General features: G+C 42.1%; 2 protein-coding genes across 9 annotated transcripts in view; both read left to right on the forward strand.

Annotated features, from left to right (window-relative positions):
* Positions 1-6,191, forward strand: part of SEC24C (SEC24 homolog C, COPII coat complex component) — a 35,782-nt gene extending 29,591 nt beyond the window's left edge. For all 8 annotated transcript variants that reach the window (XM_052676660.1, XM_052676663.1, XM_052676665.1 and 5 more), the window contains 8 exons: positions 111-207; positions 502-647; positions 1,118-1,256; positions 1,695-1,813; positions 2,146-2,325; positions 2,958-3,149; positions 3,582-3,671; positions 4,074-6,191. In XM_052676660.1, the coding sequence (XP_052532620.1) occupies positions 111-207; positions 502-647; positions 1,118-1,256; positions 1,695-1,813; positions 2,146-2,325; positions 2,958-3,149; positions 3,582-3,671; positions 4,074-4,214 (1,104 nt within the window). In that variant the 3' untranslated portion in view covers positions 4,215-6,191. The remainder of the gene's footprint in view (positions 1-110; positions 208-501; positions 648-1,117; positions 1,257-1,694; positions 1,814-2,145; positions 2,326-2,957; positions 3,150-3,581; positions 3,672-4,073) is intronic.
* A 554-nt stretch (positions 6,192-6,745) lies between these two features.
* FUT11 (fucosyltransferase 11) lies at positions 6,746-16,546 on the forward strand. The gene is made up of 3 exons (XM_052677156.1): positions 6,746-7,489; positions 8,686-9,311; positions 14,454-16,546. The coding sequence occupies exons 1-3, from the start codon at positions 6,746-6,748 to the stop codon at positions 14,599-14,601; spliced, it is 1,518 nt and encodes a 505-aa protein (XP_052533116.1). The 3' UTR covers positions 14,602-16,546.
* Positions 16,547-22,126: the final 5,580 nt, after the last annotated feature.

The raw sequence follows: 22,126 nt of genomic DNA on the forward strand, positions 1-22,126 counted from the left end.
TGTTTTATTTTTTCAAGTACTCCTACAGTGTTGCCTTTTTAAAAATTACTTTGTAGTTTATGTAGCAGCTCTGATTTATGGTGAAACTTGAATTATTTATCATGTTGTAGCTTGAGACAGACCAAGATAGGTTCCTGAATGACTTAAGAAGAGATGTCCAGAAAGAAGTGGGGTTTGATGCTGTGATGAGAGTACGTACAAGCACAGGTGGGTGTTAGCATGAGTAAGTTTTAATAAATTAACCACTTAAAGCATACCATATGGGAAGTAACAGTTTTTGCCCTTATTTAAGACTTTCTGAGGCTATGCCATGCAAAAAGTTCTCTTAAAGCTTTGTCATTTTAACATTTTGTAAAGACTGAAAAAAGATTCCTGCTGAAGTCTCTTGAGATAATTTGTTGTTTTCCTGACGATGGGATTTTCAGGATTCCAGAGGCTGTCTTGTTATTCTGCTGAAAAGTACAACTTATTTATATACTTCTTTGTATCCTCCTTTTGTAGGCATTCGAGCAACTGACTTTTTTGGAGCTTTTTATATGAGCAACACAACTGATGTGGAGATGGCAGGCTTGGACTGTGACAAAACAATCACAGTTGAATTCAAGCATGATGACAAACTGAGTGAAGACAGTGGTGCGCTCCTCCAGGTGAGGTGGAGGGCAGAAAGCTTTCTAGAAAAAGGAAGGGAACTAATTCAGAATTCTTTTCAGAAGTGTGCCAAGGCCAGAACCGAAGCCTAAGTTGGTAATGTGCCAATTGAAGAGGACGACTGTTGCCTTGAAACTGACATTCCCTCAAGGAACTGTTCATTGTTTCTGTCCATTAATGTTCCCCTAAATTTTCAGGATATGTGGCCTTAGGATGACCTCAAAAGCTTCAATCCACAGACTATTTTCCAAGACAAGTTTCTATGATTAAAAATGCTTGCCACTTGTTATCTTTCATTGATGCTGATTCTTAGCAGATGCTTTTAGCTTATTGTGCAAATCCTCTACGTAATTTTCTTGCTTGTTAAAGCATCTGAGTCTGAATTTTTAAAGAGGTATGCTCAAGCCCTGCCTAGCTTATTGTAACAGTGTCTCATTTTCCTATACCCTGGTGTTTTTGTCCCATACAGTGTGCTCTGCTATATACAAGCTGTGCAGGACAGCGGCGACTCCGGATTCACAACCTCTCACTGAACTGTTGTACACAGCTTGCTGACCTCTATCGAAACTGCGAGACAGACACACTTATAAATTACTTGGCTAAATATGGTAAGAATAGATATGTTAACAAGAGTCCTTAAGCCTTAAATGCTGTTCAAATTGTCATTCAGTGACACCTGTTCAGTCTTTGTGAATCAAGTGTCAGGGAGCAATCTTCATACTTCAGCCACTTAGGAGAAAGAGCACAAAGCTGTGAAGATAATATTGTTGCTTAGGACAAGAGTTTCAAGTAGAAGGTGTAGCCTTATCCTACAACTTGTTAACTATATTTTTAGAGCTTTGTATTGAAAGCTGTCTGAATTCATAATTGTTTATTTTTGGACCATTTGTCCAAAAATATGCTTCAACTGTTTGTACTTGAACTACTCCCAAACTATAAACAATAGTTGTTTAGACTTACTTTGTGGAAATAATGTTGGTTTTTTTTTTAACTGTTTGTCAGCAGTCATTTCGTAACTGTCCCATTTATTTCTCCTTTCTCTGCAGCATATCGTGGAGTTCTGAATAGCCCAGTAAAGGCTGTACGAGATTCACTGATAAATCAGTGTGCCCAGATTCTGGCTTGCTATCGAAAAAACTGTGCTAGTCCATCTTCTGCTGGCCAGGTGAACTCTGATGCTTTAATTTGAATCATGGACTTAGATACTAAAATGTGATTTTAGCAGATTCCTTGATTATTTTGCCTATTCAAAAAAATAGAAAAGGAGAGTACAAGTGAAACTACGGTTGAGAATGGCTTGTTGGACAATTTTCTGGAGCTCAGAAAGCACTACTTGCTCCAGTTATGTTACTTTTGCAGGTCCATATTGTATATAGATTGTCACTTTTCTATTCTCGCATTTGTGCCACACTGTTGGTTCACTCTAGGCTTGTTTTGTCAGGCATAAGCTTACTCAGCAAGAGAGCTGAACATCTTCTGTATGCTTGTGACTTGTAGCTGATTCTTCCTGAATGCATGAAGCTGCTTCCTGTCTACTTGAATTGTGTGTTGAAGAGTGACGTCCTTCAGCCTGGTCCAGAGGTCACAACAGATGACCGTGCCTACATTCGTCAGTTAGTCACATCCATGGACGTGGCAGAAACAAATGTCTTCTTTTATCCCAGGCTTTTGCCCCTGGTGAGTCTTTTGAGACGTTCGTAACACTTGAGATTCGCTGTTGTCTTGACTTGTCCCAGTGACTGGCATTTGTGTTTTATCAGTGGAAAACCACTTGAGAGGTATTTGGGATCTGGCATCCATTGAGATACTTGAGTTAATTTCACTCAGTGAAAGCTGTATTTCTGCCTCTTGTGAATTTGTCGGAGGATTTGCTCTGAGCTGTGAGCCTGTAACCAGTGGCATGGAAAAATCTTTTAAATCTGTGGTAGCTTTTTTTTTTTTTTTTTAATTGTTAGGCTTTTTGTAATCTTGCTGTAATTTTAGTTGTTGCAGGGAAACTTCTCTTACTATTCTCGCTTTCCAGTATTGTAGTTATTGAAGTAACACTAAATACTAATTACATTAATGCTCCAGGAAGCAGTATTGAAACTACAGATTACTTTCAGAGCAACTTCTGTTTTCTTTTGTTAACCAATAGTCTCTTACCAGTGTCTTGTTCAATAAGAAAACTAGTCAAGAAAGATGGTACTTCAGTCACAGCTACTGCAGTGTTATAAACATTAAAAAACCTCTAGGATCTTGTGACAGAAATTTTCCAGACTTCCTAAATGTTTTTGTTTTATAACTCTGATTTTTTCACTCCAAATCAGACCAAAGCAGATGTTGACAGTGATTCCTTACCGGCAGCAATCCGAAACTCAGAGGAACGTCTCTCCAAGGGTGACATCTACCTGCTGGAGAATGGGCTGAACATCTTTGTGTGGGTGGGAGTGAACGTGCAGCAAGGCCTGATCCAGAACCTCTTTGGAGTGTCATCCTTCAGTCAGATTAGCAACACCTTGGTGAGCTGGATGGCAGTGTGGGAGATGCTGTGTGTGATAGTTGCCCAGTAGTTGAAACGTTGAGAAAGCAAGTTGAGAAAATAATTTTAACTTTTTTGTGTTAATAACAGTGAGAAGCATGGGTGCATGAAAGTAGCAGAGACATCCAGTCTGAGCATGTACACTTCCTTTTGCCTAGCTTAATCTGGCAAGCCACATTGCCATTGGTGATAAGGAGAACAGCTGATACAAAAATAATCAATCTTTAGTTTTGAAACCATGTGACATTTCCTTTTGTAATAGCAGAAGTCAAGGAAATTGTGACAGTAAATATATTTGTAATGTTAAATAATAATGCCAGTCCTGCTGTGTTGTTTTTGTTTTTGCTGGCTTTGTTTAATGCTGTTATATTTCTCCACCTGACTAACGGGGATTGGATATCTTCCATTCCAGAGTACCCTGCCTGTCCTGGAAAACCCCTTTTCAAAGAAAGTACGGTCTATTATTGACATGCTTCACCTGCAGAGATCCCGATACATGAAGGTAAAAATGCTGATCGTTATTCACAGCTCTTATTCACCTCTTTGACTCCTGGCAAAGCAGGTGATGCTAATCCTGTTCGTGTAAAACCTAATGCTGAACACAGTCATAACAACTGTGATTCAAACTTACACATTTTTTCAAGGATCTGAAAAAAAAATCTGGTATTAGTTTTAGAGTTCATGCTTACCAAGCTCTAAAGCTAATGATTTTCAATCTAATTATACTTCTCCACAAACTATGTATGTGGAGTTTTCTTTATAAATATGACTGAGACTTAACACAAGTATGAAAGTGAAAGCACAGAAGGTCTATTTGCTGTGTTCATAGTATTTTGAGCTATCTAGCTTTTTTTTTTTTTTTCCCAAGAGCATAATTGTACTAACTATCGTGTTTTGTTGGCAGTTAATAATTGTGAAGCAAGAAGATAAGCTGGAAATGCTCTTCAAACATTTTCTGGTGGAGGATAAGAGCCTAACTGGGGGGGCTTCATATGTGGACTTCCTGTGTCACATGCACAAGGAGATTCGGCAGCTACTGAGCTAGAGGAGGGAGTGGTGCTGGAACTCAGCAGTGACATTTCAGTCTTCTCTAATGATCTGATCGGAAGGTCCAGCGCCCTCAAAAAGGACAACATAGAAATCTGTACAATTCCATAATTTTTAATACACATGACATAAGCAGAAATCCTTTCAACCTCTCCTGGTCCCATATGAGAGATGAATTCTTTTTCCTGGTGAGGGCTAAAAAAAACAAAAACAACAAAAAAAAAGGGCCTTTGATACCAGGTCTTTTACTTGTATCTAAATTGTTTCCTGTGCTTGGCAGGAGTTCACCCCCCGCCCCATGCTCGCTAATCCCGTTGTAATGAATGTAGTTTTTTTTTTCAGTTCACTGTACATGATTCAACATTGGGTGAAAAAGCGATAACTTCAAAATCTCTAGTAGTTGCTGTGTGTTTGTATGGGCGCGTGGGCACGCTCCTACTGTACAGAGGGTGTGCAGGTTGGGAGGGCAAGAGGCAGGTTGGGTGATGGGAGCTGAAGCAGCCAAACATTTCCTTTCTCTTTGTAGAGGAAGAATGACATTGCAGAGCACAAGTGTATCGTATTTGTCTGAACCAGAAATCTTCCCCCCCCAAAAAAAGCATAGAAAGCCAGTAGGCAGCAAGACAGATTTATTTCTGCTTTCTTCCCTGTGCTGTAAGTTGATCTGCAGATCTGCACTGGAGGAAGTAATAATTCAGTAACTATCAACAGCTTCTGAACAGCACAGGGGTAGTTAGTGCTTCTTGTTGGTATGAGTGGTGACTCCTTTCTTTCTCATTTCACAGCCCTGTGATAATATCCCACTCAGTCCATGTTCTGTAGACTCTCTTCTTCTGCAGAAGAATCTATCCAGATGGCAGTGAGAGCAAAATCCTCTTAAAGTTGAGCAGAAAATACTGTTAAAAGGTGATTTGGGGCTGTGTGGGAGCTGGATGATAAGGAACTGGCCCCTTTGGGCCACACTTGTAATTCATAGCAGACAAGCAGGAGTATGATTTCTACTGACCCAAATTTGAGACAGCTTCGTGCCCTGGATTACAAGGAACAGGGGACAAAAACTGAGGTTTAGACTGCCCTGTATTAGGTATTGCAAGTACCTGATTTCAGTTACTGGGAAGGGTTTTGGCCGTAGTGAAGTTTCATCACTGGATGTTTATACCCGCTTTCCATTCTACCTATCAGCTTGCACAAATCCTTTTTATAAGCCTATTTGTTAAACTAAAATACCTCAGACACGAGTCCATCCACGTTGGCCACTCTGCCACTCCATTCTGCGGGGATGGTTGAGAAGAATTCTGTGAAGAAGGAGCAACTGCAAATCAGATTCAGAATTTTAAGGGCTTTGATCCTTCACTATGGGAAGGGGGATTGTGTAGCAGTTTGGGCACTTAACAAGTGTTCTTAAACTTCCCTGGAGTTTGAGCACTACAAGGGGGAGGAAAAACTGTGGGTGGTTAGAGGAGTTATTGTCTGGGCTTGATGCTTCAGAGAAAACATTCTTATTAGGATCAGAAAAATATCTGGCTGTGGTTATAGTTCCATATCCTGTAGCATGTATATAAATCCATTTTTCTTATGACGCTGCTGATTTGTCTTCCCTCCCATCACTACATAGAAAAGGGAGTATGGAGAAACTCTGACAAAGTAGTTGACAAAACCTTCCTTGTTTTTGTATGAATGTGGCTGACGTTTTATTCCATGCATTGCCTCCACCCAAAAGAGCTAGAGGATTTTTAACCACATGGGGAAAATCTTCCCAGGAATATAAGGCTCAGCAACCACAACTTTCCACAGATACTAATTTCTAGTGTTAATACTGAGGGGCGTGGGGGGTGAAAATGAGATCGTAAAATGAACCTTTCATTTTCTTCACTTGTTTTTTTCCAATGCATCTTTTAATTTGTAAAGAAATAAAAATATATTAAGATGTATTTTATGTCATTGTTAGTAAATAAACACTGCTTATTTTTCCAAACCCTGTATTTTGCGGGAGGGAGGAGAGGGGAAGGGCTGCAGTCTGGCCGGGTGCTCCTTCACAACCTGTTTTTCTGCGGAGCAGCTTTGCTCCTTTCTTTCTTGCGAACGGCGATAAGAAATTCAACGAGAGCAAACGCCCAAAAGGCGCTGTTTGATCTCAGCGAGGTTTTTTTTTTATTTCAGAACTTGCATTTTGCAGCGAGCGGTCTGCAAGGACCCCCTTTCCTTTCATTTCTATACCAAAGGCGTTATTTCCAGGTTCGTGCAGGAGAGCAGCTACACGTGAGCTCCTTCAGAACAGCGGCTCCGCCGGGAAGGAGTCCCGCTTCCGTCGCCGGCAGGACGGAGCCGAGCTCAGCCCGCTCGCTGCGCTGGAGGCAGAGAGGACGTGCTTCTGCTCACGTCAGAGCGCAGACGCGCGGCGCCCCCCGCTCTCCCCCCCGCCCCGGCGGCCGTCGCCCGCGCGCCTCCTCACGCAGCGCCGCCCGAGGGCGGGCCCGGTGCAGCCGTTTCCTGGCGGCGGGGCGGCCGGCGCGGGCCGAGCGGCGGGGCATGGGAGGCGGAGGGCCGGGCCGCCCGGCGCGGCGGGGACCCGCTTGCCTCTGGGTGACGCTGGCGCTGGCGTGGGGCGCGGGGAGCCGGGCCGCCGCGGGGGAGGGGGAAGGAGACGGAGAGCCCGGGCCGGGGGACGCGGGGACGCCGTGCGGGGCGGAGGGCTGGGCGCAGACCGCCGTCCCGCCGGTTCCGGCCTTCGCGGCCGCGGCGTCGTACCGCGGGCCGGGCAACGACGACGCGCGGGGCGACGAGGCGCTGCCCATCCTGCTGTGGTGGAGCGGCAGCCTCTTCCCGCACTTCCCCGGCGACACGGAGCGCATCGACTGCCCGCGGGGCTCCTGCCTCGTCACGCGCAGCCGGCGGGCGGCGCGGCACCGCCGCACCAAGGCGCTCATCTTCTACGGCACCGACTTCCGCGCCTACGAGGCGCCGCTGCCCCGCCTGCCCCACCAGACGTGGGCGCTCTTCCACGAGGAGTCGCCCATGAACAACTTCCTCCTCTCGCACCCGCCCGGCATCCGCCTCTTCAACTACACGGCCACCTTCCGCCGCGAGTCGGACTACCCGCTGACTCTGCAGTGGCTGCCCGGCGCGGGTTACCTGAGGGGCCCGGCGCTGCCCCTGGCCGAGAAGGACGAGTGGCGGCGGCGGGGCTACGGGCCGGTGCTCTACGTGCAGTCCCACTGCGACGTGCCCTCGGACCGGGACCGCTACGTGCGGGAGCTCATGAAGTACATCCAGGTGCGTGCGGCGGCGCGGGACGCTGTGGGAGCCGGGTCCACCTGGCCGAGCCGCTCCGTTAACGGGGCGCGTTTGTCCTCGGTTCTGCCGAGATGTGAGTCGTAACGGGGAGCGGCAGGCCGGACAGAAAGGCTAGCTGCGTGCCGGTGGAGCTGCTGGGCGCTGCGGGGTTGGCCGGCTTGCGATCGGCAGAAAGTTGTGCCGAGCCTGCATAGATCTTGCGGACCGAGCGCTGTGCGCTGCTGGAATCTGGAGCTTCAGGTGAGCGGGAGGGAAGGAAGGCTGCGAGTCCATTGGCGAGCCTTGCTCCCACTTACAAGAATGGGCGTGCAGTTTGCCGTGTTTTGAGAGTCTGCTCCTCGTCTGCCTTGTGGTGGGGCTCTGCTGTGCCTGTTCCGGGTGGCTCTGCTGGGGCACCGCCTGTGGAGAGCAGCTTCACAAATTGAAACAGCTCCGCTTCTTTGGGGTGGAAACAAATTTAGTGCTTTCTTTTCTTAAAAACTAAAGGATGGTCCATAGGGGAAATCTTAGAAACGTTTTCTTCTGAGTTGATTCTGCTGTTTCTATTAGCAGTGATTAATTTCTTATGCAAGTTCATTGTTTGTTAAGTAACAAAGCAAAGGCAAAATCTTTTTAGAAACCTGCCTCTGTATAGTCAAAGCACGAAGCAGACCCTGGATCAAGCATACTCTTTGTTTTTCCACAGTACTCTTCCAGCTCCCTACATCCATCATTTTTTTCAGTCTAACAAGTGGAAATTTTTGCCAATCTGTTGAGATTGGAAGCTGTGTGAAATCATTGTTTGGAAAAGGCCTGCTCCCTACGAAGTAGAAATATGACTTTTAAACCGAAATGGAGGAAGCTGGATGCCCTTTTATTAACTCTTAGTTTCTTCTTAACTCTCTAATAAATACGTTTGGTTTTTTTTTTTTTTCTGTAAAATCTTGTTTCTTCTGTCCTCTGCCTTACTTTTAGTTTATGCTGCTTTTGGAACTGAGCGTTCAGTTTGTGACTAAAGCTGTTATAAGAGAAGTGGAAATCTGGGAGTCATCCAGACGGAATGAAGTTGGGAGTAAAGCGAGGCTCAACTGAGGTAGTTAGGAACTGATTAAAGTTAGGAATTTTAGGAGGACTATGAGCTCCAGGCAAAAAAAATCACTTTGTGTAGATGACTTGTTATTTTGGTTATTTTATAGGTTGACTCCTATGGAAAATGCCTTCATAACCGGGAGCTTCCCAGCGAGCGACTGAGAGACACTTCAACAGCCACTGCAGAAGATCCCGAATTCATGGCTTTTATCGCCAGGTACAAGTTCCACCTGGCCTTGGAGAATGCCATATGTAAGGACTACATGACAGAGAAGCTGTGGCGTCCAATGCATTTGGGTGCTGTCCCAGTGTACCGAGGCTCCCCAGCCGTGCGGGACTGGATGCCAAACAACTTCTCCATCATTCTTATCGATGACTTTGAGAGCCCCCAAGAGCTGGCAAAGTATCTTGATTTCCTTGACAAGAATGGAGAGGAATACATGAAGTACCTAGAGTATAAAAACCTTGATGGCATCAAAAACCAGTTCTTGCTAGAGAACTTGGAGAGGCGGGAGTGGGGTGTGAATGACATGACTTTGCCCAATTACCTGAATGGCTTTGAGTGTTTCGTCTGTGACAGGGAGAACGCCCGGGTCAGAGCGGAGCAGGAACACAAAAAGTCTGGTGGGAAAACTCCAGCTCCTGCACCTCACATAGCTCATTTCCAGCACATGGGATGCCCTATGCCAACCCCTGGGTTTGGAAGTATTGAAGACCTCCCTGGGGAAGACAGGTAACTTACCAGTACAATACTTCTTGAGTCAGAAAAGCTTTAAATAATATATATTATAATATATATTATATATAATATATAATATTTGATACTTAAAGCATCTGTTACTACATTTCCAGTTATACTTCATATTAGGCCTTGTGGGTGCTATGGCAGTTCTGCTAATATTGTGTAACACTGAGGCTGAAGAAAAGGCTTGGCTGGTGGTGCTGGTTAGTGGTTGAGAGACACACAATAATATGTTCTGATGCTCTGTGACCTTGGGCAATTTGTTTCTCTTTTGTCTACCTTTTCCTTATTTTGTTTACTGCTTGTAGGGGGAGTGTTATTCAGTGCAGTGCACTGAGAATGGCTTAGTTTGGAGGGGACATTAGTTATCACCCAGTGCCAACCACCAGGTTGGGCTGCTCAGGGCCCCATCCAGCTGTCCTTGAATGCCTCTAGAGATGGGGCATCCACAGCTCTCTGGTCAGTCTGCCAGTGCTTCATCGCCCTCTGAGTAAAGAATTTCTTCCTAACATCTAAACTAAATCTCCCCTCTTTTAGTTTAAAGCCATTCCTTCTTGTCCTGTCACTGTCAGACCTTCTGAAAAGTTGGTCCTCCTCCTGCTTGTAAGTTCCCCTCAAGTACTAGAAGGCTGGAAGTGAGGTCTTCTCAGAGCCTTCTCTTCTGCAAGCTAAATAAGGCCAGCTTACTCAACCTTTCTTCATAGGAGAGGTGCTTCAGCCCTCTGAGCATCTTCGTGGCTCTCCTCTGGATCCACTCCAGCATCGCCACATCCCTCCTGTACGGAGATCCACTTGCTAGCCTATGTCTGGGAGAAGCTCTGTATCTCGTTTTGGATGAATACCTGAAGAATAGAGTTGCTACAGTGTTTAGCGTGGGCCTCATTCACTCCTGTTGACTTCTTTTAAAGCAGAAGTATGGCTCACTTCACAAGATATTTTGTGGCATCGGAACAAAATTTTGGCCTATGCTGACGGACACCATCCCATTTTCTCAGGAGAGGGGCCCTGCAGCACAAAATAGATTCTGTGCTTTTTGTCCTTCTATGCAGGGATTGGTACAGGGATTGGTGCATAGGAATCCCTATGGAGGGATTGCTGGAATCTGCCACTGTTGCAGTGAGCCCTGGAGCTGCCCTGAAGGTTGTCAGACAGGAATAAGGACACCAACGCAGAGGCAACTAGTTTTGACAGGAAAGAAAGATTCTGGTTTTGTTTTCATGGTGTGCTTAATCCTTAGTGTTTGTACTGACTTGGTACAAAACAAGTCAGTGTTTGGGTTCCCAAACCTCAATTTTGCCATGGACAGTGTTTGAAGTGTCAGCCATTGGATGGAAGGGTTGTTGCAGTTCCTAAAACCTGTGCTCTTTGTAGTTCATATTGCTAGCATAACATACTTGCATTCTTCCATGTTTGTCATTGTTCTCTGCATGGTCTGCTACAATTTCCTTCTAGGGATATATTCAAATGTCTGCAATTCTGAGCCATCAGACAGCCAGTTGCAACACTGCAACGTGCTGATGTTAGTCCCACTGTAGGATTAATGACTTCATGAAAATACTGAAAAGATCTGATACACTGTCCAGAAGGAAGTTGTTAGTATACTCTATCTATATAACTGATATAACTTATATCAGTTTAGAGCTTTCTTAATAATTTCCTAGACTGAGGACTTGAATACTTAGGAGGAAATACTAGAGGAATACCAGAGTTGAAAATACAAATTTTCAAATAGTCTGTAACCTAAAACTGAATCCTGTGTGGATTTGAAGCTCTAAAAATTTTTTGTAAGGTTACCTGTCCACTGTAACTAGAAGAAAAGACAGAGAGCTATTTCTTCCTATGTTTGGGTGCTTTTGAAAATGGCCAGCTGAAATAAAGAAAAATAAGCTGAGGTAGTTCAGTTTCTTTAGGATATCCCTATCCCACAGAACTTGTCATGCATGTCACTAAGGAACATTTTTCATGATACAATTAATTCTTGTGTTGAACAATAGAAAAGTTATGCTGGTATGTTAAACAGACCTGTCTTTGTAGTCCTTTGCTTTCTTGAGGTTAGTTGATTTATCAGTCCTGATAGCAAAATGTGCTTTTCTCTTATCATGTGCTCTGTAGTATCCTAGTCTGTATGTGTCAGCGTTCTCTTCTTCATAAATCTTCTTGTACTTGAGCAGTAGATGGCAGCAAAGAAATAAGTTTGAAGACATAGCATGGGGTGCCTACGCCACTTAATGCACAGTAAAATACTTCAACTTCCTGTGCAGTGCTCATGAGCACGGAGTTTTGTAGAGATGTAACCCAAACTACAGCTGCATCCCAGGGAAGTTGCCATATCTTGCTGAAACATGGTATTCTCCCACTGCTTAACGGTGTCTCCAAAGTATTGTACAAGGGAAACTTGTCCATTATCTGCAATCTGCTTTAGAAGATACATATATATACACCTTCTGGGGCTTAATTAAGAGGATCTCCAGTGAAGCACTGTGGTTTCTGTCCCATAAACATCTGAGCTTTCACTGTTTGTATCTCCAAAATGCAAGATGATCACTACAAATAACACAACAGAAATTCAAAATTGCTACCAGAACGTGTTCAGGTAATGTTTATTTTTTTGTCAGGAATTCTGCAGGAATATTTTGACGACGACTCAGTCAACTTAGATAACCGTCTACTGAGCCATCAATTATTAATTTATTTCTTTACAAAACACCATTGTGGAAAACCAATGCAGGGATATAAATGGCAAAAGGTATGCAGCACAGAAGGTCTGACTGTGAATGTTCTGTGGGCTCTGGCAGCTTTGGGAACACCGAACAACATACCCAGATCAAGTCTCCATATTGTGGAGTTAGAATCCTATTACGTGGTTATGCTGTGCATGTGTGTGTGCTCTATATCTTATTCACAGGTGCCAGTTTTTTGTATTGACAAATGTGCTGAGTTGACTGAATATCTCTAACAAGTGTTTATAGCCAGAGCACATCACTGAATCTTTGTTTTGCTGTCCTTTAGCTCTGAGCGTGGGGATGAAGTCAGTCACTGTATAGTATATAGTCACCATATAGTGTACTGTATAGAACTCCGGTCTGCTTTGTGCAGAAGACAGGAGTTGCAGCCCTCCTCATGATGAAAACATGTTTGGCAGGAACTGGAATCTACAGTTATTGTTATCACTGCATTGTTGTGTCTCAGTTCTCTCACCTTTGTGAAGAGAAATGTTTTGTTTATTTCCACAACATAAAGTCATTTCCCAGATAGGAAGTGGGGTTTTAACAGGATAAATACAAGAAGGCTGTGTTATAATACCTTTCCAGTCACCTGAACAGTTTTAATCTGTGGTTGTGTGTGTGTGTGGGGGGGGGGTTATATATATATAGATATATATATATTTTTTTCCCTTTGATCTTTTCAAGAAAAGAAAAGCCAGTGTGTCTTCAATAAGGTTTTGAAATTGTCATGGTTTTACTACTTTCATTTTATGGCGATGTCACAGTTTATTTAGGACCAAGAAAAACAGTTGAGAAGCGTATCAGATTTGCCACACATACAGTGCAAGGTATTTCTTGCAGTAGAAGTGTGTAACCAGCCAGGATTAAAGGTGGATCCTTAGCTTGTGGTAGTAACATTCCAGGTGTATGTAGTTGGTAGTTTCAGGGGGTTTCTTCAATTGTGTTCATCCTGGTGTGCCAGTTTTTGTCCAAGTTATAGAATGAGAGTGCATCTTGTTTCTTCAAAAACAGTAGGAAACAGTAAGAATGGTATGAAAAGGAAAATACAAAAGCATTCTTGTTTAACGTGCTTGACAAAACATTTGTTTGGATACTGGGATTTCTCTTAGTGTTGTGATAGAATTCAGCCACAGAACAGTCACTTTCTGTTGCCCACTGCCTCTTGGCCTTGTGCCTGGGTGAGGGTATTCACTAATGGGTGCCCTCACTCAATGCTGCAAAAAACATGTAACTCACATTGAGCAAAGGTTAAAGAGTTGAGTGGTGAAGCAGAGCGGTCTCACAGTGTGTCCAAGTGCTTCATTTTACCAAGGAACCTGTAGGCAGATGTTTTTGTATGCAAAAGTAAGCCTCTGTGATCCTTCATATTGTAATCAACTCTAACAGGTTAATTTTGAGCAGAAATGTCCCACCACAGATGATTCTGTTAACTACAAAAACCAAATTCTCATGGAATACAAGTTTTATGCTGCTTCAGAATGAAAGTGCTTGTAACGTGTTCTGCATTTCATATGCTTTTCTTGGAATAGTGGCTGAGATCTGTTTCTGGGCAATGCAGTCATGCTGGCTTTAATGTATGATGTCGAGAGTGAATGTCGAAGTACTGCGCTTCTGTCTGCCAGGGAGAAGCACTCATGGGAGCAGATTAAAAAGAGCCTCACATTTGGTCTGTACAGAATTTGTGCTGATTTGATGGGGCTGGGTAGCAGCTGTAGTACAAAAGAGGTAATCAGTCTGTCAGGAAAGAAGGATAGTAGTTACTAGCTGAACAAATTGTTGCCACACCTCAGTACAACAGAAATGAGAGACATAGTCTGCCTTAATGTGAATGGGAAGGGAATTGGTGTGCTGTGTGTGCAGTAAGAAGGTTGAGAATGGGTGCACTGAAAATGGTCTGGAGGAAAAGAGTAGAGCCAGCTGGGGATGTCAGGATTGCTCTCTCTTGTCATGCATTCCCTGTTCCAACTAACAGGAATTCTGTACATGTTTAATGGCTTGTCTGAAAAGATTGATACCTTGATATCTGTAGCACACATTCTGGCCATGGAAGGCTACTCTTAAAGTTGTATGAGGACTGCAGGATTTTATTTTAATAGCAGGTTTATTTCTCACAGTTCATGATTTAGTCTCTCTGACTAATGCTATTCACATGCTGATATTTCTAAAGTGGTCTGAAGGTAATAGCAAGCTTGCTTTCCATGGAGAATTTTCATAGCAAGTTACTTCAGGTGGGTTGGAGCACAACGGCACAGAAACAACATACATTGTCATGACCATCTCTGGAACTGTTTTCCTCTTAGATGAAAGGGAAAAACAAATATTAATGCTGTTAGAGCTCAGACACGTTTGTGTTGTTTTTGTTTTTGTTTTTTTAAATGATGTCTCTTTTTTTCTTCATTTGTTTCAGTTGGAAAGAGATGTGGCTTCAGGACTATTGGCAAAGCCTTGATCAGGGTGAGGCCCTCACTGCTATGATTCATCACAATGAGTCACATCAGGGAAGATTTTGGGATTATATGCAAGAGATTTTTCTCAAGAGGACCAGGCAACACTGATCCATCCCTTGGTTTGAAAATTGCATTGAAAATTGTGACTGAGAATTCTTACTTCTCTCCAGATATTTGCCTTCAAATAGAAGAAACTCTTGCAGACTGTTTTTCTGGTGCATGAAGTGAGTGATTTCAGCTGCGGAGATGTTAGCAACTGAATCTTGTATCTGAATTTCAGCTCTGTGGTGTGAAGCTCCTCCTGACATGCAGGAGGAACAGAAGAGGAATTTTGCATTTGGTATTGCTTCCCTGTGGCTTCCTTGATTTCAAAGGAATGTATTTCAGACTCTGCTCAAATGCTCTAAGTTATTTCAGGAACTTTTTTTATATTCAAAACACTTGTTTTTTTATATTTTACCACATGCTCTCCTCATTAAGTTATACTTTTACCTGATATTAACAAATAGCTTTACCAGTGAATATATTCTGAAGACTTATGTCTGTGGAGAGCAGTTGTGCCTTATGAAATTGCAGCAATAAAGTCTCTTCTCTCCAAGTAAACGTGCCTCAAACTTTCCTCCTTCTCAGGATAACTGAACAGCTATAGGCAAGTCACTTACTCTGCCTCATTTTTCTCTTACGCTAACTTTCCAGGTGACACATACAAATGGGACAAGAGTCTAGGTTGTTGGATTCACAACTTTGAACCAGATATTTAACAACAGAGTATTGCCTGGTATTGTGCAGAACCAGGGTAGAATGAGCAGCTTTGTTTCTTTTAAGTTTCTGTAAAACCTTAAAATCCAACAATAATCTTGACTGATTGATTTCTCAGTGCGATTCAAAGGCCTTTGATTTGTTCTTCTTGAGTATCTGCATCTTTCTGCAAAGACAAATACATTTTAATGGTGGTGCTTTTCCAGTGCTTCCTCCAGTTTGGAGATGAACCTTGCAGTCTTTTTGTGCTGAGATGGATGATCAGAATGGGGAACACGGAAGTGGCTTTGTATCTGTACCTAATCTTAATGCAGTAGGATCCTGATCTGTGACTGGAGTTCCTCAAAGTATGTGATCACATATAAATCATCTTTGCTGCATAACCTGCATCTCTTAATACATAAATAGAATGTGCCATCACCTGCCATGCTGGTACCTTCCTGAAATAATTGATCTTGGATTGGAAGGAGACTTGTTTTTCTTGTCTGAGGGGTTTAAAAGCACAGGCCACATACTTCAGTGATATTTCTAACAGTCTGATGCTATTTCTCACTTATCCTCTCTCTTTGGAAATAACTACTGGATAAATATCCAGGATGTATCTATGCCAAAGGTAGATCATTGGATCTTTGAGGTGATTTCGTTTTGTAAGGCAGTCCAGGTGTTGCTGGGACAAGCCAGAAGCCTATTTCGACAGTTTGGGAACAGGACTAAATCCACGATCTGATAAGTTGTCATCTATTGTTAAGCTGCATATGGATCAGGTAGTCTCATTTTTTCTCAAATTCCAATTCATAGTGTTCTGGGTATATTATGGCTATAATATTCTTATAGGTGATAACACTCATCTCAGTGTTTGTTTCTGAAGTGATACAGTAATGCTGTAGTGTTAAAATCCGGGCATTGTGAACAAAGATCCGCAATTAATCTCTGCATTCTTGTGGGTATGGAAAATGCATATGCAACACACTGATCTCACCTAACTTTTTGTACAAGTCTCTTTTTTTCTCCTGTAATAAAGTAACAAGTGGCTCTTCAGCTAAAATGCGTTCACCAGTATACATTCCTTTTTTTCCAAGTATTCGGGCTACAGGGGTGATTAGGTGGATGTATCTGAATTATTTTTTCAAGTGGATTATTCAATTCAGATTTAGATCTGTATATTCAGAATTGAAGTGATCACAGTGTGCTTGAGAAGTAAATAAAGAAAACTAAGACTGTTTTAGCTTGGAATATGAACTTCTACTGAACTACTAAAAGAGATTTAAATAAATTATCTGAATTAATTTCTTCAGTTACTTGAGATTCTCTTCATTTCATGTATCTGTATAGAAAAGCAGTTGGTCCTCATTGATTGTCTTCTTAATTAGCTATGTTTCAAAAACCTTTCTTATCCAAGTTTTGTTGGGGTAGGCAGGAGAAATTCTGAGTTTGCTTCTAATACTAAATGTAAAAGAAAGGTCCACATGCTGGCACATCCTGCTTTTCGCTATTTTATTCTTTAGTTTAAGTAGAATTTCTAGAAGTGGGGGATGTATTGCCAAGCCTAGGTATTTTATTATTTTTTAATAATTTATCTGCCATTACTAAAATTGGACATGATATACATTATGTGTTGTCCTTGCAGTAGTAATCACTAAGTACCAATGTGAGCACGTGTGTCATAGCACTTGCTTAATTCTTGATTAGTGAGGTCCTAACTCCCCACTTCACCTTTCTGCACAGCAAAATGAGCATGTCTTTGTCAACTGACAATAGAATTGAAGATCTGGTGGTACAAACTTGAGTAGCTAGTAAAAATTTAATCTTTAGGAACCTCTATATGGATTTTCTAGTTTGAAACCAAGCATTCCTTCACCATTATTTTTTATCTTTACTCAGTATATTACATCCACCAGTCCAACAAGTTTATTTTGTGTTTTTTTCCCTGTGTATATATAGTACAAAAGGGTGTTTGAGTTTCATGACTGTTGCCAAATATGAGTATTTTTGACTTCTTGATCACCATATCCTTTATTAACACAGGTGAGAAGGTAGCACAGGTATGAAACTAACTTTATCACAAATATTCTTTGTGGGTTTTTTCTAAAGTTTTCAAAATACAACTTTCAGTTTGTTGGCTAAGGCAGTTTCAATAGCTCTCTCTTCCAAGCTCTTAGTGTCTTCCTAGATACAGCTGTGTTTTTTTTTCAGTCTCACAAGTGATGAGTTTCTCAAAAGGTAATGAGTACAGGTACCACTCTGCACAGAGTGAAGCCAAGATATTCACCCCAAACCTTGTGTTTCTCTTGTATCTTCAGATACCAGAGTTTCTCTTGTACCTGCAGTGTTAGATTGTGCTCCCTGTATCTTCTCCTGTATGTCACAATTCATGCATCTGCTTTGTAATCGGTGTGCTTATGTATGTCAATACACTGTATCTGTTTCACTTGTTGTGTACATTGTGCTAAGGCTGAAATGGTTGTTCCAGTGTGTGGTATGAAGTTCTGTAGCTACCAGGCAAGCTCCTCAGGGGCAGGAGGAGCAGTTATCTTCCCAGCTGGCTGAAGAGTTGTGATTGTAGTTCTGTTCCAGGCTGCTGGCTGACCTTGATAACATCCAGTCCTGTGAATAGAAAAATGTTGACCCTCACCAACATTTTGCTTTCATCTTCTTCAACTGTTCGGAGGAGAAGCTGGGTCTTAAAGCTCTGAAGGGCATGTGCATCTTGTCACTGTCCAATTTGCTTGTAGCTTACACCAGCTCTGGAACAAGAATACCCATCGCTCTACAAACACTCCCTTATAGCTAAAATATTTATAACTGATAGTCTATTTTTTATATGCTTTTTGATGTAATTTATTCTGCTTTTATTTTCCTCCTGTCTTGTCAAAGTATTCTTTCTGAGAATGGGTGTCTTCAAGGCTGAGTTCTTCTACCAGGAACAAAGAATTTGAGATTAATTTAGACAGTAATTCATTTTGAGAGGATTGCTCTTTAATGTCCAAAGTCTACTGCCACCGTTATCCAAAGTGAATGCAATTTACAATCCTAGTTGTCTTTCTACTAATGCAAATACATGCATGCAGGCAAGGAGGAAGGTCACTGCAGCAATTATTCATACTTTGGAGAAAGGTATCTGTTTGTGTAGGTTTCTTGGCAGTGGATTTCTTACTTCTCTGCTTTATATCTAAATCAGCTGAATAGAGGCTGGATGTCATCACTCATGTTGTGACTGCTGGAAGGGCTTGCATGATACTTATCACAAACACTGTATACAGCCATCTTCTGTTAACCCCGTTCTTAGTGCACAGGTGCCCATAATCACAAAACCACAACCGAGCCTATTTGGGAATTTTAGCAAATGATATCAAATACTAAAGTGATAAAGAAATTACCCGTGTGCACCCTTTGGCAGTCCTCTACTAGCCAGTGTGAGTCACTTCCCTGCTTGTCATGCGTTTTCCTGTTTACTGTGTGACTAGAGGGAGGATTTCAGAGCTGTCAAGACAGCTTTATTCATTAGCATTAATGTTCTAAAAATAGATACCTTGTCCTCATAACTGTGTATGTATGAAACCGTAGTAGATTCTACTAATGCTGCGTCTCAGAATTGACTTGAAAATTTGGGATAATTTATGGTCCCTAAGAGGTGAGGGAGAGAAATGTCTGACTGAAGGTTAAAAATCCAGCAATCCATTTCATTGTGTTGGACAAGCTGAAGTTATCTTTCTCCTGCCAAAACTGGTAGCAGGTGCTGCTTGATTTTTTCAGGAAGAAGCTGGGTATTTTATTTGTTAAACTGGTAATCTGTGTTTTCTGTTCTTTCAGAAGGACTGCAATTTCTAATAAAATAGCCTCAATGGAGAATACTAATTTGATACCAAATATTGATTTTTGCAAACGAAAAGAGAAAGTGTTTTTATTTCTGTCACTGTAGTAATTTCCAGTTAAGAATTCTAAAACAGAGCTAATGATCTCTGGGTCTGTAATGATAAGTAGAATGAAACACTTGAAGAACCAGGTGACAGTGGATGTGTTTGAGGAGAAAAAGGAAAGGGAGTCTATCTGCAAAGAGCAGCATCTGGAGAATCACAGCAAAAGTTCTGTAACACCTTGACAGAGGGTAGTTTTAACTGTTTTGGCAAACAATAGGTGGTGAAGGAAAAAATAACTCCTGCAGGGCTGGAAGGAGTATAAATTGAATTGGAACACTGTCAGGGACATCACTGTTTAAACAGGCTTTGCTATGTTAGACAAGTGGCCATCTGCCCCCCGTAACATCTTTGCAGACTCACGCTTCACCTATCGTCCCAAAAGAGCCACTCCCTGAATAATTAGTTGTCATCTATTTGGTTGAATTTAATTAAGATTGTTGATAGATTTCCAGGCACCTCCTAAGAAGTTGCATTAATCAGAAACATTCAGGAAGGTACCCTCCTTCGTTCTGCCCAGAGACCTCTACTGACAAGTCAAAATTAATCAGAGACAAAATCCTTTTAGTGATAGGACCAGCTGAGCCAAAGTCTGTGTCAAGTTTTAACAGAGTGCACTTCTCTTATGATTCAGTGTCTCTAAGCTGGCAGCGAGAGATACGTGGCCTTGCAGATGGATTAGGAAGAGTGGAGAGGAGTGGAACTGCAGGGTTTGTTCTGGAGCCCTGATGGGTCTGTCATCTTAATTTGTATTCTATGTGCTCTTCCTGCAGAAAAGACTCATCTAATGCTGAAGCAGCTCAGCTAAAGATGATTTGGGGGATCTTGGAATGGATCAAAACAGACCACGATGTTTAGAAACATCTCTGAACAAGTAAGGAGACATCAGGTAATTTGTCGTAGAATGGACTGAAATTGAATAGGTCTGAAAATTAGGGATTAGGGATGGCAGCTCAGATCTATTTAGGTAAACAGAATAATTCAGGGAGGCTGATACGGTTAAGATAGCTCAGGATAAGGTAGGCTAGCACTGTAATGTTAGGACAGGGACCTAAGAAATTGCCTCTGACTTTGTGCTCATGAATGCACTAAGTGCTTCTACCATCCAAGCACAGTGTCCAGCAGAGGGGAGTAAGTCTGAACTGATTCTAATGTTCACAAAATGGTTAACTGTACTGCTAGTTAAAGTGGGAATGTCTTTTAAGGCATCTCCAATTAAACTGATATTCCCTAGGACAGCTAACATTGAGGTTAAGGAGATCAGGGTCAGACAGCTGAGAATAAATAGCCAGAGGCAAGAGCATTGTGAGGTTGTATGGGAGGAATTAGGGCACTCAGGATAAAGTTGTGTGAGTATGTTAGAATTTACTTGAGAAAAGCTGGATCCAAGCAGTTCAGAAAGACATTGTCGACTCTATTCATTTCTTCCAGCACATCTGATTTGTAATTGTCTTTTGGAAAGTACCTGGAAGTTTTAGATGGTCTCAAGAAAGAGAAAGATCCATGGTGTAATTTCTTATCTCTTAAGAAGATATTTAATACAGGAATCTCATTTTAAGGATGAATCTTATTGCAGCATTTTTAGCATTGAACATAATTACAGCGTAGCATTTATTGCAGCATTGTAACTGGCTGTTGTTCCATTTGTGATAGGTTTCTTTTCCAGTTCTAGTGGTGATAGTTCATCTCTGTGGCTGATTTTGGTTTTGACACTGAACACAGCTGAAACGCAGGATAGGATTTAACTTTTAATGGTATTCATTTAAAAAAGAAGTTAGAAGTGCAGTTTGAATTTCATGTGCTCTTTATCGATGTGTGTTCAGAATTCATAGTGAGACGTCTGTGGTGTTTGTTGAGGGAACTGGGCTTCTGACTTCCCCTGAAAAATCAGAACTTCTGCCCCATCCTTTTGTACAAAACACAGGCTACAGGCAGACTCAGCTATTGAGTAACAAACCTATTCTGTAGTTGCACATTCTCCATTAAAACAAATGCTTGTTCCTTGCTTCTGATATGTTGCGTAGTGTGTGTAGACGCCATCACGTACATTATTCTGTCTGCTTGGGAATTTCATAGGCTGATGCTCCAATCTGGGGCTGAATGCCAAGAGAAAAAAATAGTTTATAATGCAGAGAGCAATAGCTGGGTCAGGAAAGTATTAAAATTCTCCTTGTGTAGCTTGCCTTTCTCTTCTGCAGCCCCCCCTCCATTTTTCTTGGAATTGTTTAAGAGAGATTAGCTTTTGAAGGTGAAGGCAGTACCTGAAGGTGCTGCCACCATTAGCTAATGTAATTTGTAAAAAGCAAGTGTGATTTACAATGACTGCAGTTCAGTTTCTCAGCTGGCTTAGTAATTGCAGCAGTCAAATGCGGCAGAGAAAAATGGCAATCGGAGATGTAAGCAGGAGAGGCAAAACCACGAGCAGCTGAACCTCGCAGGGGCTGCTGTTCTAAAGTGTCACCTGTGCGTGTTGAACTGCAGTGTTGGGCTGTGAGCCCCCAGGCACATTCGGAGGCATCTGCCTGTAGTTCTTGGCCACACGATCTAGGGAGATGGCTGTTTTCTGTCCCACCAAAAAGCATGGAAGCAGAGAAACACCGCTTAGCGAATTGCTTCAGAACTGACAGTCAGACTGCGTCAAAGGAGATGGGGTTTTATTTTTCCTAAAAGAGGACCATAAGAAATCTTTTATTTACTTGAATGTGTTTTCTCCTACTTTTAAATTGGACTGTAAGAAAATATTGGCTTAAAAATAACACAATTATGGTCGCATAAGCCAGAATATATTCAATATATACATACATATACGTGTATGTATATATATATATGTGTGTATGTATATATATACAGCTGCAGCAAAATCTGTTAATGGCGCAGAGAATTTCTGGCGTTGGTGTGGTTCCGTGTAAGCCAAGATAACGAGAAGCCCAGTGTCTCCATCTCCCTGAGTAGGTCAAAGA

This window comes from Tympanuchus pallidicinctus, unplaced genomic scaffold, assembly GCF_026119805.1.
Source record: "Tympanuchus pallidicinctus isolate F22 unplaced genomic scaffold, pur_lepc_1.0 scaffold16, whole genome shotgun sequence".
In the NCBI taxonomy this organism is placed as follows: Eukaryota; Metazoa; Chordata; class Aves; order Galliformes; family Phasianidae; genus Tympanuchus; species Tympanuchus pallidicinctus.